The sequence below is a fragment of the Hakea prostrata genome, chromosome 2 (assembly GCF_041222555.1).
Source record: "Hakea prostrata isolate BN-2017 chromosome 2, UWA_Hpros_2, whole genome shotgun sequence".
Classification (NCBI taxonomy): Eukaryota; Viridiplantae; Streptophyta; class Magnoliopsida; order Proteales; family Proteaceae; genus Hakea; species Hakea prostrata.
The window spans coordinates 7,964,023-7,981,040 of record NC_142601.1 but is presented as its reverse complement, the minus strand read 5'-3'; the positions used below and the strand labels follow the sequence as shown (position 1 = coordinate 7,981,040).

Genomic DNA, 17,018 nt, shown 5'->3' with positions numbered 1-17,018 from the left:
GCACACACTGATGCCTACCAGGAGCAACTGTTTACTGATGCCTTCTGGAGAAACCAATGACATTGTCATGCCTCTTGGCAACAATGGCTCAATCATAGAGAAGATAAGTTGGATTTTGACAAATAATTTAGCCTGATGGCACCTTCTTTCCGGACCACATTGTCTTTCACCAGAAGAAAGTTCGATGTCTAACTTGTCATGTTCAGATTTAACAAAACCTGTATCAGTCGAAAGGGATCAATGCATATAAAAGTCGGCCGATGTGCCTTTCAAACAGCTATAATAGGCACTAACGCATCTGCAATCTGGATGAAAGGGAACCTTTAATGTTAGGTCATATAGAATGGTAGTGTTTGTATCTTCAACGACGAAGCTTTCTTCCCGGGTCATTTCATGCACCTTCAGCTGTAGTATGAAATATCACATCGATAGCCACTTGTGATATGGCATAAACGCCCCACTCCCCTAACCATAATCCAGAGCAGGCTCCTTCACTTGCCTGAAAATGCGCTCCTGTAGTGTAGAGAAAGCTCTGCAACAGCAGGTATTGACGGGCACATTCTGATCGTGTGTAATCCAAAACATAGTGAGACCTCTTCAGGGAGGTCTCCAAAACTAGAGAAACATGGTATATACTAGGGAAATGTGATGAATTACCATGCAACAGCAACAAAATAAGTATGTGAAACTAGTGACCAGAATTTGGGGTGATCTCAGAAATCAAATCAAAAGAACAAGGTGTCAGATATATGCCAAACCAAGGAAAAGTGTAGCCATAATCTCTGGAGAAAAGCATTATTAGCCTGAATTAGAGTACATCAAGGACCAAGTGTCATTGCCATAAAGGGGATCAATGCCCCAGAAACTAAGATACATCGGCTGGTTCAATATGAAGAGGAATTAAAAATCTCAAGTCTACCAAGAAAGAGTACCACCAACATTATATGGCGAAAGCTTTGACACCAGTATATGTATAATAGTAGATGCAAGGAGACCTTAGTTCATCATCATATAATCAACAACTAAGGCCCCATACATTATGCATGGCACCATAGATTCTGCAACTAAAAGGACCATCAAACAGAATTGAGAAAATTGAGTAAACTGGATATGATAGCATGTAGCAACAGAAAAAACTATTAGTAGTTTTCACAAATAAGAAGATAAATAAGACTAAAAGATGATGAATCCAATAGGACACAACAGCAGTTCCATCGTGTTCGAGCTTAGCTTCTTACTTGATGTTTAGTCCTATACACATAATAGGGCACATTTGTCTTCCACTCAACTAAAACAATTAGGTAAAGGCAAAGTAGACATAAAACATTTGTCTACCACTCAACTAAAACAACAGTAATACCAGAAACCCCTTAAAACATAAACTGTATTGGCAACTAAATTCATTAAGCCAGAACTGATACAGGAAGTAAGGAGTCCTTTCTCATGAAATGAAATCTCTATAATAACAACACACCCTCTTCATCCCCCCCCCCCCCACACAAAAAAAAAAAAAAAAAAAAAAAAAAAAAAAAAAAAAGGTCCCAACAAAAAAGGAAATTGCAAAACTGTTTTGGCATTCTCATTGATATACTCTCATCTGTCACCTGCTCAGAGAAAACCTTTCCCGATAATTTAATCTGCTACTAAGACATTCGAGAAACCTAACACATGGATAGCTGATCCCCAAACATCAAAACCTTTATGAAAAGGACTCAATGAGTTTATAAGAGAGGACGGGTGGGAAAGAGACGAAATGACTCAGCTCAGTTCACACACAACCAAAGCAGATATCATATTCAGCTTTTCAATACAATATCCCAGGAGATATCCATTGAAATAGAGAAAGCTAATCGACAGTGTCAATGAGAAACCACACAGCAACTAACATGAATATGAAGAATAAAAAAGGAACAAATTCTAGCTGATTCTCAGTCCTGAAAGATGCTATAGAAGCAAAACTTCTTCATTGTATGAACCAAAATCTTCTCCAAGTGTAAGACTTCAATTAACATATGTAATAACCTGCTCATAAGATAATTTACATAAATGTTTTGGTCAATCAAACCCACATATAATCGAAGATTCACTTCAGTTGCATAAATTAAATAAATCAGACTTAAAAGATATTTTAAATGTGTCAGATTTGAAAGACATGGCTAAGGTACCTGCAAGGAGAAAAGATATAATTCAGACAACAAACTGAGCAATATAGGAGTATGAACTGCCCAGGAGCTTCCTCTTTTCTTCTCTTTTTTATTTTACTTTTTTTTTTTTGGGGGGGGGGGGATGGGGGAGGGATATGTTTCTGGAGCTACGTAATCTGCATGGATTGACAGGTATAGAAACACAGTGCACGATATAGAGTCCACTTGTCATTCCTGGCAGAAAGGGGTAAGCACATTAAAAAAAATGAAAGAGAGAGAGGTGTCATATCTTCTACAATGTAATAAAGCAAGGCAGATGGATTGGTATGGTAGCACCCTATGTACTTATCCCTCATTTCCCCCTTGGAAATGACTTCTTATTGCTCAAAAGAAGGAATACAGAGACAAGATACATAAGGTGCCAGCATACACTGCCTTACTGATAAAGCAATAAGGTTACACAGCAAGCTAGAGAACGTTAAGAAAGATGTTGCACTTCTTTAACAGCAGGTAGATATATAGATACAGAAAAAGGTAAAAACATTTGCATAAAGCTAATTAACAAATTTTTCTTCTGAAATTTATGGGTCATCCATAAAAGCACATCTGAAACCAAAGCTAGCAATGCAGATGGCTCACAAATATAATATTTATCTCATTGAACTACTCTTCAAAAATGGTGATGATAATGGGTACATCAATCTTCTCATGGTATCCAAGTGAGCATGCTACACATTGTAACTCCAAGGTGATGAAGGGAAAACTCTTAACACTCTAAATGTTCACTGAGGAGATCTTAAATATGGTCCATGAATTACATGTGTGGCCGAACAAATGTTATAAATAATCAGATGTCTGCAGCAGTCATTCTTCAGTTGAATTCATTGTCTTTGAACGACGGAGGCTCTCACAACCCGGGCAATTGTGCAAGCTCTCATGGATATATATATCACAATCAAGGCAAAAGTGTCGGTTGCACTTTGGGCAAGCAACACGAAAGCTAGATTTGTTTCCTGCATTTGAAGGCAGGCAACGGATTAAGGAAAAAGACAATAAAAGTAAAATTTTCAGGTAGGGAACATGTCAAACTATATTTGATTAAGCTGGATTATTTTCAAATCAGTGCATGACTCAGTCAGATAGGTCTGTTCCAGTCCATACATTTCAAGGAATAAAGACACCATAAGTTCTCTCAAGATTAGATTTTAACAAACTGGATGACAGGAGGCTGGCTGGGAGAAATTATCAAGTTCTTTTGGCTGCTGAGATGCCAAAGCAAGTCACATGGCATTGGCCAAGTTACTTCCCTGGGTACATTTGAGAATTGTGCCATTCTCTCACTCTAAAAGGATCCCAAGTTGTACCCAAAAAAATTTCACTTAGAAATGGCACTAGCACAGGTAACATGATGATACATATCTAGTTTTTTTTCCCCCTGATGAATGATCATACCTAGTTGTTGCAAGAAATATGATCATGAATAGCCAGACTTATCTGAAGCTGAGCCAGAATATCACAGAATCAGAACCAGATTTATCTGATTCTGGGCCAGAACATCACAGAATCATCAGGGAAATAAAAAAGAGAGGTAAAAGTAAGAATGCAACCTATCTAAAATTCTGAAAAGATGAAGTCAAAATGCCAAAACCATACCATATTCATGATAAGGCACTGTGAACTTCAGCATAACATTTGAGATATTACTTTCATTATATGGCCAGAGGAATAATGATAATTAAGGCTGTCAATCAGCCTTTTTTTGGTTTAAGGGGTGCTCGCCCTACCAAAGCACTAAAGGCTATTGGGGCTTACACCCATAGCGCATTACCGCATTCATTCGTTCAGTCAGGCCACCAAAGCAGCGGTGATGAAGGCTGACACGCACATGCTATTCTAGAACAATATAGAAGCTTTGGCATTACAAATAGAAATTACATTTTGATACTAACATCCATAATATATGGAACTTTCAATGAAAAAGCAGGCAGTTGTAACTTATATAATAAAATCATAGCTCAATGGAAACAAAAATCACTACATTTGTTCTTACATAAGCACTTACCAGGATTGAGGAGTGACGACTGGCAACCAAAACAATTTCTTGGTAGATGGTGCTGTGGATTATTCAAACGTGAAGGAGGCACCTCTTCAAATGGTGTTATGGGAAAGAGATGATGATATGACCTAGCCAAATGGGGAGATGAAACAAGCGTCAACCCACAAATCCGACATTCAGTAGGGAGTTCACAAACACGTGCTTTGCATCTTGGACATGTATAGCCCCCACCAACCTTAGCTTCTTTGTGGCAGGCACATATTGAAACAACACCCTCTGCTGCTCTTTGTGGGAATCCCATCTTGATCAAATTAGAGACAGCAAATTCTGCTATCGCAGGAGGTGGAGGGGCATGCTCCAGCAACAACTCTTTAAAATGGGACTGCATAATAGAGAGAATGTGAGAGTTTTACCAAATACGCCAAAAATGAGGTGATTTAAACTATTGTAGTAGTTCTTACCTCATCTAGTGCCACTGAATATGATCCTCCAGTTTCTTGACAGAGATGTTTACATATATAAATTTCTGCAGAAAGGCCAACAACCGAACATCTGATTTTGGATTTCTTGCATTTCTGGATAGTCTCCATTACATCCCCTGGATCACAGGTACTGAGAGCAGAATATAAGATTAAGACTTCACGATGACCATAGGATGGGATTTGGTTCAGATAGCCTTGAACAAGATCTAACGCATTTTGTAGAGAGGAATCACCTGAGCACCCCAGTTTACCCATTAATGCCCTTACATGGGATTCAGGACTGCCACCTAATTCTGTTAAGCACTGAGCAACCCCATCTTTTATAGTTACCAGTCCAATATGACTAAGTGGATTCTGATCAAAGAACTCTCTAATAAAGGCCTCTACGTGTTTTGCAACCACAGCCATTCTACTTGGTCGAAAATCCATTTCCGCAGCTGCCTGCACATGTTTTCCAGAAGATCCAATCCAACATTAGCATAAGCTTAGACTAGATTTTTTTTTTCTTTTCTTCACTTTGTTACTTTTTTCCTTGTGGTTGTGGGGACAAGGAAAGAAAAATGCAAAACTCTCCAATCAAACTGCCTTAAAGATGCAGATGCATAAACCACTTTTGCAACATTCTGAACCTACTTCATTTGGAGAGGAGGAGATTTGGGGAGTATGGAGCTACCTGAATTCAACTAGACAACCAATGCCATCCCACAGAGAAGGGTTTTTCTACTTAAGTACCAAAATGTGGAAGAGTAACATGAAAGAAAAAAAATGAACTGGAAAAGCTATCATCTCCTCTACTGAGTAATTGAGTACGTTAACTAATCCCTCTATGTGTTTATGCGTAAAACCTAAGCACATTTGGTTCAATTTTCATGTATGGGAAGGGCATAAAAATTGCTTCACAAGCCAATGGTTCCAGGTCAGATTAGGATTTATTTTCCCTAAGAACATATATTCCAGCAAAGATTAGTCATTTATCATTCCATCATCAAATATCCCTCTAGACCTGTTAAGATTTTTCTCAAAGATAAATTACATCTAAAGAGTTCAAATCATATACTTTATTAAAGAAGCACCCAAAAACCAATTTGCTTCTGGGTTTCAATACCTTAAAAGCTAGCATTTTCCTCACTTTATGAATCAAACTAACTATGTCTCTATAACTACCAGCTCAGCATAGCTCCATCAGTACCCAATTCAAATCTAACTACCGAAAGAACCAAACTTGCAACAAGACAGATACAATAACTATGATCCGAACGAAAAAAAAAAAAGAGAGGGTACCCTGGAAAGATCGATGACAATGTAAAGATAACGAATGAGACCCTTCTGGATTCTGGAGGTTGAGGTAAGTGCAGACAGAGAGCGGAGGCGGCGGCGATACTGAGCATTATTAAGAATATTATCATCTATAGGTCGAAGAAGGCCGGATTCGTCCTCTTGAAGAGACTCCCATGATCTATCATCAGCGTAAGCTCTCTCCCAGGCTTCCATACCTTTCCCATTTCCGCCATCATCGTCTTCTTCTTCTTCTTCGCCACCGGTTGCGAATCGCTCACCATTGTTAGATTTTCTGGGTTCGAATCTCCTGTCGATACCAATACCACTCATGTTTTCTTCTTTTGGTTTCTAGGTACTAGGTAGCAGACCCTTATTCTAGAAGATTTAAGCTCTTCTCAGTGTTCTCTACTTGGACCCAGAAAAGAGCTGAAAAAGAGATGAATCTCTCAGTTCCAAAGCATACGTCTCTGACAGTGAAATTGCTCGACCCCTCCTGCGTTTGCGTATACTAATTCTCACTTCCCTTTTCTTTTTTTCCTTTTTTATTTGATTTATTATTGATGGAGAACCACTGAATTGGAAATCAAATCGGTCAGTTGGCCAAATGGCTTGGAATCGGCTAGAATCGATTAAAAATCGAATATAACATATAGGGTTGGGTTGCTCCAAAATCAGAATCAACCACATGGATCATGGCTGATCTGATCCAAATCAATTGATTTTTTTTTTTCTAGTGTGTTGGTTCACCAAAATGAACAGAGCTGGGCATGAATTGGGTGTTTTGGCACATTTTGGATAGTGCTCAAGAAGCTCCAAATTTTCGGCATGGCACACTTTGGGGCAAAAATGCGAGCCACACATGGGCCAAAAGGCTAGCCAAAATGCTAGATGAGGGTATTAATGTAAATGTACCTTTTAAATACAAATGCCCTTAAATTGAGTCGTTCCTATCTCTAAGGTTTAAAGTATCCCAAGATACCATAGGATACTGGCTGATACGTATCCATATTTGACCCAACCGATAGGATACATCACTCTCCATTGAATTACACTAAAATACATTAGCTAGAGTGATACAAAACTCAATGCAGGACGATACGTCTCTTAAAATCATCTGACCGATACGATACTCGATGCCGATACTTTAAACCTTGCCTGTCTCTCGTTCATGGTCAACCCTTTGCTCTCTCTCTCCTCAACGAAAACCCTCAAATCGATTGAGCAAGGATAATGAGTACTCGCTATTCACCATTGATCACAAGTCAAAGCTACCGCAAATCAGAAGAAGACTCGACACTATCTCCGCAGATCAGAAGAAGATTCAAATAAAAAAACCAGTTAGAGAAACTCAAATTTGTTCTAAATCTCTTAAACTGTTAGGTTTTTTTTATTTTTATTAAAATTTATATTAAATCTCAAAATTAGTTTTTGCATTTTTTTTATTTTAATTATTTTTTAGTATATGGGACGCATGAGGTAAGGGTGGTAATGAGGCACCCATGAGTAAAGGAGTTCCTTCATGACCTTGGTTATGAGGCTCTTCATGACATTGATCGTGAGTCTTAAAGGTTTTAATCATGGTGATGAGGTGGACTTACTTGTAGGGTGAAATTTACTCAAATTATAACTATTGACCTTCAATTCTTATTTCAACTTCTTGACAATTCATGATCATTACCATGAGTGGGAGTTAAGGTTATTGAATGGATTAAATCCAATTCATACAAAAGAGGTGAATATAAAAATTAATTCTCCATTTAATGAGGAGGTTAGGTCAAAATAGTTTATTTCCATTAGTGGAGAATGGACAAACCCATAGATTCTTCATTAGTAGGGAATTGATCTCTCCATTGTGAGGAGGTGAGATATTTTGATTTAATAACCCAATTCATTGCCCTGAGAATCTCAAGGAGTGCAAGATATGATTTGGGCCTATATAAATCAAATCTCTTCCTTGCATGTGGGTGCAATAGAGACACTCTTCACACTTGCATTATTTGTTACTTATTGTTTTAAAAACCTCTTCATTTGATTTTATCTTTGTGTTGTGTTATACCTTTTGACTCCTTGAAGGAACTAGAAGAACTAACTCATCTTCTAGTTAGAGGTTATTTTATCTTAAAAGTGGTGGAATGAAGAACCCTTGATGGTAGGGTTCATCAATTACCTTAAAAACAACACTCAATGTGTGACTCAACCTCGTTCGTTGGTAGTTCATTCAATTACAACATCAAGCTTTTCAGATTGGCTAAGGATCTCCATCTTTCAATCGTATTGCAATTCCATTATTGTGTTTTTGGAATTTGTAATACAATTACCCAACAGAAACTCAAATCATCAAAATGCACAATTTCTGCTTTACGATCCCATATGCTGATCATGGCTACTAGGAACTAACTAGATATTTCAAAAAGGGTAGCACAAGTTCTTTGGCTGGAGGACTGGGTACAAGATCTTTGCTCCTCCTTGCAGGTTATGTGCCTCTCAAAGCATTTGAAAAGCGAAGAAATTCTTATTTCACCTTCTTTCTTGAGATAGGTAAGGTTCTTCATTGCCATTTTTTATTTGAATCCAATACCAAAAAGAGTATTAATCTAGTTGCATTTAAGTGAAGCATTGATCTAATTGTGTACATCTGTTCTCTTTATCTTACATAAAACCCACAGATAGGATGACTGGATATAAATCTATCTTGTGGGAAAGAATCGCATGAACCCTTAACTCTTAGGAATTGGGACTTGAGGTTATGAAATTTTGCTCAACAGATTGATGTAAGCCTTCAACCAGTCAAGAACTTAACTAGTGTAGGAGCGTTGAGCTTCAAAAGTGAAGTGTTAAGCTAAGGGCAAGCTTGCACTGGCTGATTATGAGTTTTAGTGTTCTCCAAAGTTGTCTATTTGTCTGGATGACTTGGTTATGTTCCAGACTTCTCATTTTATCTTAACATTTGGAAGAAGAGTAGGAGGCAGTCTTGCCAGTAGGCCTTTTGTGTTTCTTATGGCTAATCTTTTGCTATTATTAGTAACTGGTCTAATGAGCTGTGGTAACTGGGGAAAGTTAGAGTTTGGGGAGTATCCTTGCTTTCTCTGCATTCCAGAAATAATGTTCTTCAGTTTACATTCATGGGTAGTCATAGTTTGTCCTTGAACATGTTGTGCATTCACAGTTACTTTTGTGATGGAACAATGGTACATGCAAATCTCCTCATGGTGTTCCTCGTTGGATGTATATGCTTATATCTTTAATGTTACTTGTGATGTATCATAGTTACTTGACATGACAACTTTATTTCATGGATCTTTAGCTCAATTGGTAAAGCACTTGCAGCATGAGCATGAGCATGTTTCAAGAGATGGTGGTTCAAATCTACCAAGATTCTTTTGATTCAATGATGAATTTGGATTATTCATGATAAAGATTAAATCTTAGTTTGTGATGTTAATATTTTGTTTGAACATGTATAAAGTTTCATGTCAGTAGACAATCATATCCTACTCAAATATTTATATTTAAACTTATAATTAAATAATTAGAGTTTAACCACATTATATTTAATTTGTTTAAGTTCAAATAAGTAGTTTTAAACCACATTGTATGCATAGAAAAAAATTCGAGGGAAACTCAAGTTTCGACCTGGTAAAAATGGGAAACCAAAGTGGGAAACTGGAAAATTTTGAGGAAACTTAAAACTTTTTCGTGCAAGTTTTGACAGATTTTAAAAAGTATTTTAGGGTAGGACTTTGCATTTAAGTTAATTAGAGTATAAAGAACACATTCACTGTATTTTGCTAAACAAATCAATGTAGATATGTCATTCAATGTACATAACATCAATATAGAGTTGTCCAGAAAATACACTATAACCTTAATTACTTAAGCACATAACATTCAATGTATAATTTCCAAGTTCATTGACAATAAAAGGAAAGTACAACTTAGTGCCAAGATGAGTGCCAAGAGTGGATCTCCTGTGAGCTGAGTAGTACTATGCCTGTAACATCCTCTCCTCCAACCAACGAACATAGACATTCTATGACATTTTATGCATATGGTTGTCAAGATAATTGACAACTGTAACTTTAAGTTTAAATATGTCTAATTTTGACCAAAAAAAGCATGCGTGTCTAATTTTTTTTTAGTTGTTTTTATTAAAATAAATATGAGAAATGAAAAATGGGCATAGAAACATTTTATGCTTATCAAACAAGATTATGTGCCCATTTTGCTAGTGTCACATGCCCATTCTAGTTCAACCAAACAAGATTTCAACTAGGTGAAATGAGAAAAGGGGCACAAAATCACCAGAAACTAATTTCATTTGGGTGAGAAACACGAAGAATCATTGCCAAATAATCCACTTTCTTCTTGTTCCTCCCAAGGTATAAGTTGTTCCATATGGAGACATAAAGAGTTAAAAAGAGATATTACAAAAAACTACATGGGGTAGTTCCTGCAGAAATATGAAACAAAATTGGTGTTTGATAGAGGACCAAGCATGCCCTATAGGATTAGGTAGAAGTTTAGTTAATGATCTATTGCAGGCCCTGACTTCCTGCAAAACAACTCCCTTGCCTTTAGCAAAATGCATCTCACGTAAAACACTGTCAGCATAGCTTTGAGCTTTGCTCTCGCAGATGTGCTTCTAACACAATGCTAGCAATCTCATCGGTAGAAACAATAAATCCAAGTAGTCTTGAATTCGAACCTCTGTCCCTCCACATTTTCCCCCTGGTGCAATACCTAGTCTGAAGATGACCAATAAAAAAATGTATAAAATAAAAAATAAAAATAAAAAACTAAAACTTTAGTCTCAAAAAACATTTCTTTATGGGAAGAACCCTAAAAATCAAGGAACCAAAATTATTACCCCTACTATCAAGTGGGGATAACTAAACTCCCTCACCCAATGTAAAATGATGTCCAACAGTTTTCTCTGGATAAAAGATTCCTCATTCTTGACAAAGTCATTCCTAACCTTTCAAATATAACATAATAAAAAAATCCACTTCGATTTTCATCCTAAATTCTTCAAATTCTAAATCTTAAATGGTGGTCAAAACTAAGTCTACAAAACATATAATTAGAAATAGGGGTGCACGTTTGGCTTTGTAACCCAAGAAAAAATGATTATATAAAGGTCTGTTTGGTTACATGGATCCAAAGATTTCAAAATTTTGGATTCATGAATGCGAAATTTATATCCTTTGGTTGTAAAAATCCCTGGATTCATGAAATCTAGAGATACATCTTTTTACACTAAAACATGAATATGTAGATTTATGGGTATGAGATGAAATCTTAGAGATTTCACCCCATACTATAAAAGCGTTAAACATTTGTGCATTCACAAAAATCACGTCGACCAAATAATTTTTCAGGGTGAATCCACATATTTCATTTCACAAATTAAGGTTAACCAAACAATTAATTTTATGAATTATAACTCCATAGATTTGAAATCTTTAGATATTTAAAATCTCCAGACTCATGTAATCAAATCTATCCTATCCTGACATTTTGTTAGTTTTAAATGAGTTTTTAACATTACTTAAGATTCAAAATAGGTTTTAATGCAAGTAAATTTGTTACTTCTTCATTTGTCATCCAATTTTCTTGAGTCACTATTATGATGTTTATGAATCTTTTAATGCATTTAATATCTTCAGTTTAGCCTCATAAATGGATCATAAACATTTAGAGGTGGGTCTCTCTCCTAAATGTATATTAGATAAGTGTGAGGGGAGCACGATCTTCTATCCATTGGACTAGAGGATCCTGACTCCTTAATTTCTCCTCTTTATTCACTTCATTGTCTCTCTTCTTCTATAAATTGAAGAGCTCTTTACCTTTTATGGATCAAGGATCAAGGGGATCAAGTGTGAAGTCTCTCCTTCATTCTCTTGGCTCAACCTATTCTCTCCTTTGATAAGTCAAGACGTTCATGGGATTAATCAAGTCTCTCTTGATAAGAATTCTTTATGTTATCCGAATGCATGTATTGCATTATCTGTCATTTTAGCTTCATATTGAGGTTTGACATAATCTATTGTAAATATTTTTATAATAGGTTGAGCGCAACCCTGTAGCATTCAAAGGTGTCCAATTGTAAAGTGCACAACTATTGAGTGAGCTAGTGGCTGTTTTATCTTGGAAACCAATTTGCATATTCCGGTTGCACCATAGGAGACATTTACGGTCTTAAGGACAACATTAAATGGCACAACCTAGCCCACCATTTCACTAACATTGTTTTGTTATAGGTTCAAAGGAATAGGCACTACAATCAAGCAATATATTGATTTCCACTCATTTATATTTGATCTCTCAAGTCTTCAATGGCAACAGTTCAAATAAAATAAAACACAGTTTCCCCACTTCTACCATTTAGGGCAAATAAACAAAGGCTAAAAGGATACATACAAAGAGAAAGAGTTTTTGTTCATCATAGGAGACAAAATTGAGAAAGGCAAAGTACCAAAAGATATTAGTTCTTGTTGGGGGTGGATGCACAACCATAAAGAAGAACACAAACAAAATACACTCACAACAAAAATGAATTTAACATGGTTCCGCAATATTGCCTACATTCACTAGAGAGAGAAAGAGTTTCCACTATTCTTGAAAACCTCATCACTCTTATTCTTCACAAAGTATTTCCTTTGCTTGTCTTATTCCCTAGGTTAACATAAAGACTATTTATAGAGAAAACTAAAACCCTAACACCCCTATAATTATAATTTTACATCTATACAAATAATTGACCCAAAACCTTGTTCCAACTATAATTATATGGACCTGCAGAACACCAGACACCCAAATCCAACATTTCTTCTAAAAGGTTTCTATCATAGTGGGTACTAGTTAGCAAAGAGCCTTTAGATAGTCGATCCCCCAAGACCAAGAAAATGCCATCCCATACAAGTATGCCAGCAAGAGCAATACAAGCCCTAGTCCAAGCCCCAAAAGTTGTTCAAAGTTGGTCAGGTTTCGATCAACATTGTTTTCAGTTTAGGGTTTAGGTGTGGAAGTACATTGTAGATGGAGGCGGACCTACCCTTGGGCTGGAGGGACTCCCCCCCCCCACCAAAAAAAAAAAGTTCCCCCACTGATTGCAGACATGTAGGAAATTTTTTTTTGTAAAATTTAGAAATATTAGGTGGAGTTTGAAAAAATAAGAAATTTATATTTATACTTAAGCCCCATGTTTTCTTTTACAATTGTTAGAAGAAAAAAATTTTGGTACATGAGTGACACACAAGAACCGAGGCTTGGCAACCATGCTATACTGCCAAAAAAAATTGTCCCTGATACAAAGCTAACAAAAAATGTCCTCCAAGCCAAGGAATACAGTTGGCAGACAAATATTGATGTTTCTTCATATACAAACAAAATCAAAGAATAAATTACTTACTGCAATTTGAACAAGGTTTCATGCCATGGTTTGAACAATTAAGGGTTGTATGTTAATGTTCTTGATTCTTATGTTTTTTTTGGCATTTTCAGAATAGCAACAGCCCAAATCATGTAAGAGTATTTTGGTTTTTTTTTTTTTTTTTTGGAAGTGAACTAGCACGTCGGCACAATTTTGAACTTATTTTGAGAAACATTAAATTAGTGTTTCTCACAAAAGAAGGTGGGGGGGGGGTGGAAAATGTGGAATGCTTCTCTTGAAAAGGTGGAAAAACACCGTCTTCCAATAGGGTCATTCTTATCTTTTTGACATCAAAACATCTCTTATTTTGAAACTTTAAGAATTCAAAGTTTCTTTCATATGTTTCATTCATTTTTTTTTTGGTTACATAAATGTTTGTTTTCCTATATAACCATACATGATTTCAGCACCTACAAAACAGCTAGAAATAATAAATGCATTCATGAAAGTTGGAACAGAAACAAGGACGAAACAGAAAAGAAATGTTACCATGCAACCTGCTCTCAGAATAGCTGCTCTGTACTTGGCTGGTTCAATCCCTGGTTCGAAATTGTGAACCAGACCAACCCAGAGAACAGTTCTGTCACCATGGGTCATGGACCTGATGGGGCCCTTAGAACACGGAAATGGATTGATTATCTAGCTGGAAGACCTGGAAAATCATGGAAATCCAGAGTAGGTAGGTTGAAGTTGCTATCTACATTGAGTTAATGAATAAGAGAGAATTTATTAATTGGTTAGGGTGGAATCCAGGCATTGCATAGCTGTTGATGTAGGGAACAAATTAAAGCTGGATCGTGTTTATCAATGTACAAGTCCATTTCATGTGAAGCCTGGTGTCTATCTGATCCTGAAATTCTAATTAAAGGAGATGGAGAGAGCACAAGCATCACAACCTTCATCTCTTTCTAGCTCCTTGTACAATTCTAACTGGATTTCATGGAGATGATGACCTACCCTTAATTGAAATAATAAGTGCATTATACCTTAGGGGTTTAAAAAAGAGTAAAGTTCTAACTTTGATGTCAATTCTATATCATGACAATGGTGACCATTTGACATCCATGTATAAAGTAGTGAGTCATCAATTCTAAGTATGATATATAAGGGTGTCTATTTTGTGTCGAAATCGAAACTATACCACAATAACAATCATTTCAACAGTGATAAGGTACGATTTTTAAGAACATTTGTTATTGTGGTGTGGTATGGTACATAACGATTTTGTGTACGTGTTGTACTGATGGTAAATATAGTTTATACCCTTTTTGCACTATTCTATACCTATTTAGTACCATATGCCCATATTGTACTATGATGGTACAAAAATACATAAACTTTATACTTAGGTATTGAGTTTTTGTATCTTACTGCATTACTGATACCATATTGTTTGACATCCTTACAACATATTATCATTATATCTAGACCATTAGAGATGTAACTAATAATCGCAATGAACCCAATTGCAAGAGTGATGCTTCACAAACTAAGAGATATCCCAAGTCAAGTAGAGAAAGCAAGGAGTTAGATGTTTCTGTTCATTTTTGTGGTGCATTGTTGAGCTTTTTTTGTGTGAATTTAAAGCAAACCCTATTTGGTTTATACAAACACCTACACAGTCAAAAAGGAAAAGAAGCTATTCATGAATCATGAGGCAATATTACTTTCCCTTTCCAGAGTTTTTTTTTGGTAAATCCTTTTTCAGAGTTAATGTGGAGCAAGCGTACAAGTACGTACAAAGGGTAGGTTAGATCTTAGTAATAGGGCGTGCCCTTGATTATAAGGATCACGTACACCAGATGTATGTGTACCGCATGGCCAACTGTGACAGTGGTTCCCCTCAATAAATGCCCCAACCACGTCCATATCTTAACCTTGCAACTGCTTGCTGGGCTGATGGTGACCCTTTCAAATCAATCATCTTTGCCTCTTAAAACCACCTTATGACCTTACAAGAACAAAAGAAGCAGCAGCAGCAACAGCAACAGCAGCAGCAAGAATGGAGCTCAAGCCTGGGATCATCACTGCCCTTCTCATCATCTTCTTCATCCTCTCCCTTCCCAACTCATCTCAAGGTTCCTGTTCTTTAAAGCATATAGAGAACTGTAATGAGTTCCATAAATCATATGCACTACTGTTGTAAATTTTGTCGATAACTGAAGCAACTTTCCATGTTTTAGGCCTGGTTGGAGGATTACCTGATTCAGCAAATCTACAAGAAGAGGTTTATGAGATCGATTATCGAGGCCCTGAAACGCATTCATCTGTTCCTCCTCCAATGAGATCAAGATCATGCAGTCATGATCATAACCGCGGTCGCGGTTGCCCTATGATCCCTCATCATGATGAAAGAAAAGCTCATGCTGTGAGAGTAGATGATGCTTATTTATTTTCTATTTAGATCCTCAGTTTTATTTTCTTCTCCCCATACAGGTTCACTAAATTGCTTTATTGTTGTTTTTCATTTGCAGAGAAAGACCACAAAGAAGGAAACTTGACTGCTCGGTTGGATTAAAGTTACTGCTACTACTACTACTACGATTACTAGTACTAATCTCTGTCAAAGTTCCAGAGATGTTTCTATTTATGATTCTGTGGTATGTAGTAAATATAGTTCTCCTTCTCTTCACCGTGTCCTCTTTATTGTCTTGTTTTTGTAAACGAGGAATGTGTGAAGGGTTGAGTTTGAGCTGAATAGACTATGGTGTTTGCTATACCAGATCTATGCATATATACAAATTCTTCCCATAGGTTTGTTCATCGAATGAGTAGAAAACCGTATTATTAATTGGTTTCCTTCCATAATCCTAATGATCCACAATTAACTGAGTGAGGGACAAGCAGCCATGGCGATGCTGATCACTGAGTTGAAGCAGGAAAAATACCACTGTTAGTACATCAAACTTCAATCCCCAGCAGGAAAAAGATTTAACCTGATCTCAGGGTTGATTTTGAAACAGTCCCTTTGATTAAAAAAAATCATTGATCGATGGGAGTTTATATATTTAACACCCATGGTTGTTGCCCCTGCAATCTTGGACTCTCAATTGGCTAATCTGAATCCAGTTTGTACTAACTACTCTTGCCCTTTCTACTTTTCTGAATTTATTTATAGTAGATTCAGGTGCCACCGACAATATTTGTCAATCAACCCATCTATTTGAGCACTGATAAATTACATTCATAACATTGAGTGTAATTTGGACTCTCAACATCTAGCTTCCACATTAGTATAGTTCAAAAGGATTTGTCTTCTCTAACACCTTCTATTATGAGATGATTGAGATCTGATTCACAAGTTTATGGAGATCCTGACCAAGTTGATGAGAATTCCAGATCACTCATGACTCAACACAATAGCATGGGTAAAACCCTTGTTGTCACCAACGCTCTTCAGGATCTCTCTGACGTTTCCAATATCACCAAAACACAATCTGTAGCTCCGCCTATACAGTGCAATCTCCTTCAAATTTCAAACTTACCCAGGAGAAATGGATGAATAGAACACGGAAAGATGCTCCCACTCCCACCCTAACTGGGAATCATTTCCAAAGCCTGGTTGGTGACGATGATTTTCAAGAGAAAGAAACATAATCAGACAACGCTAATTGCTCAACTCCACG

General features: G+C 36.7%; 2 protein-coding genes across 2 annotated transcripts; one reads left to right on the top strand and one right to left on the bottom strand.

Moving 5' to 3' along the window:
* Positions 1 to 2,318: 2,318 nt before the first annotated feature.
* Positions 2,319 to 6,469, bottom strand: GTF2H2 (general transcription factor II H2). Its single transcript, XM_089144128.1, has 4 exons — positions 5,964 to 6,469; positions 4,662 to 5,123; positions 4,207 to 4,582; positions 2,319 to 3,157 (listed from the first exon to the last, which is right to left on the bottom strand). Exons 1-4 carry the CDS (start codon positions 6,288 to 6,290, stop codon positions 3,009 to 3,011), a joined length of 1,314 nt encoding a protein of 437 aa, XP_089000254.1. The 5' UTR covers positions 6,291 to 6,469; the 3' UTR covers positions 2,319 to 3,008.
* Positions 6,470 to 15,343: 8,874 nt separating this feature from the next.
* Positions 15,344 to 16,166, top strand: LOC149023581 (uncharacterized). Its single transcript, XM_089142816.1, has 3 exons — positions 15,344 to 15,470; positions 15,576 to 15,760; positions 15,867 to 16,166. Exons 1-3 carry the CDS (start codon positions 15,395 to 15,397, stop codon positions 15,891 to 15,893), a joined length of 288 nt encoding a protein of 95 aa, XP_088998942.1. The 5' UTR covers positions 15,344 to 15,394; the 3' UTR covers positions 15,894 to 16,166.
* The last annotated feature ends 852 nt before the right edge of the window (positions 16,167 to 17,018 follow it).

What these genes read in the sequence shown, in the direction of transcription:
- GTF2H2 (XM_089144128.1), bottom strand. Translation starts at nt 6,290, where the DNA reads ATGAGTGGTATTGGTATCGACAGGAGATTCGAACCCAGAAAATCTAAC. An exon ending in TTGTCATCGATCTTTCCAGG is followed by an intron (nt 5,124 to 5,963) that starts GTACCCTCTCTT and finishes AAACATGTGCAG; the next exon opens with GCAGCTGCGGAAATGGATTT. An exon ending in GTCGTCACTCCTCAATCCTG is followed by an intron (nt 3,158 to 4,206) that starts GTAAGTGCTTAT and finishes CTTCAAATGCAG; the next exon opens with GAAACAAATCTAGCTTTCGT.
- LOC149023581 (XM_089142816.1), top strand. Translation starts at nt 15,395, where the DNA reads ATGGAGCTCAAGCCTGGGATCATCACTGCCCTTCTCATCATCTTCTTC. An exon ending in CCTTCCCAACTCATCTCAAG is followed by an intron (nt 15,471 to 15,575) that starts GTTCCTGTTCTT and finishes TCCATGTTTTAG; the next exon opens with GCCTGGTTGGAGGATTACCT. An exon ending in ATGAAAGAAAAGCTCATGCT is followed by an intron (nt 15,761 to 15,866) that starts GTGAGAGTAGAT and finishes TTTCATTTGCAG; the next exon opens with AGAAAGACCACAAAGAAGGA.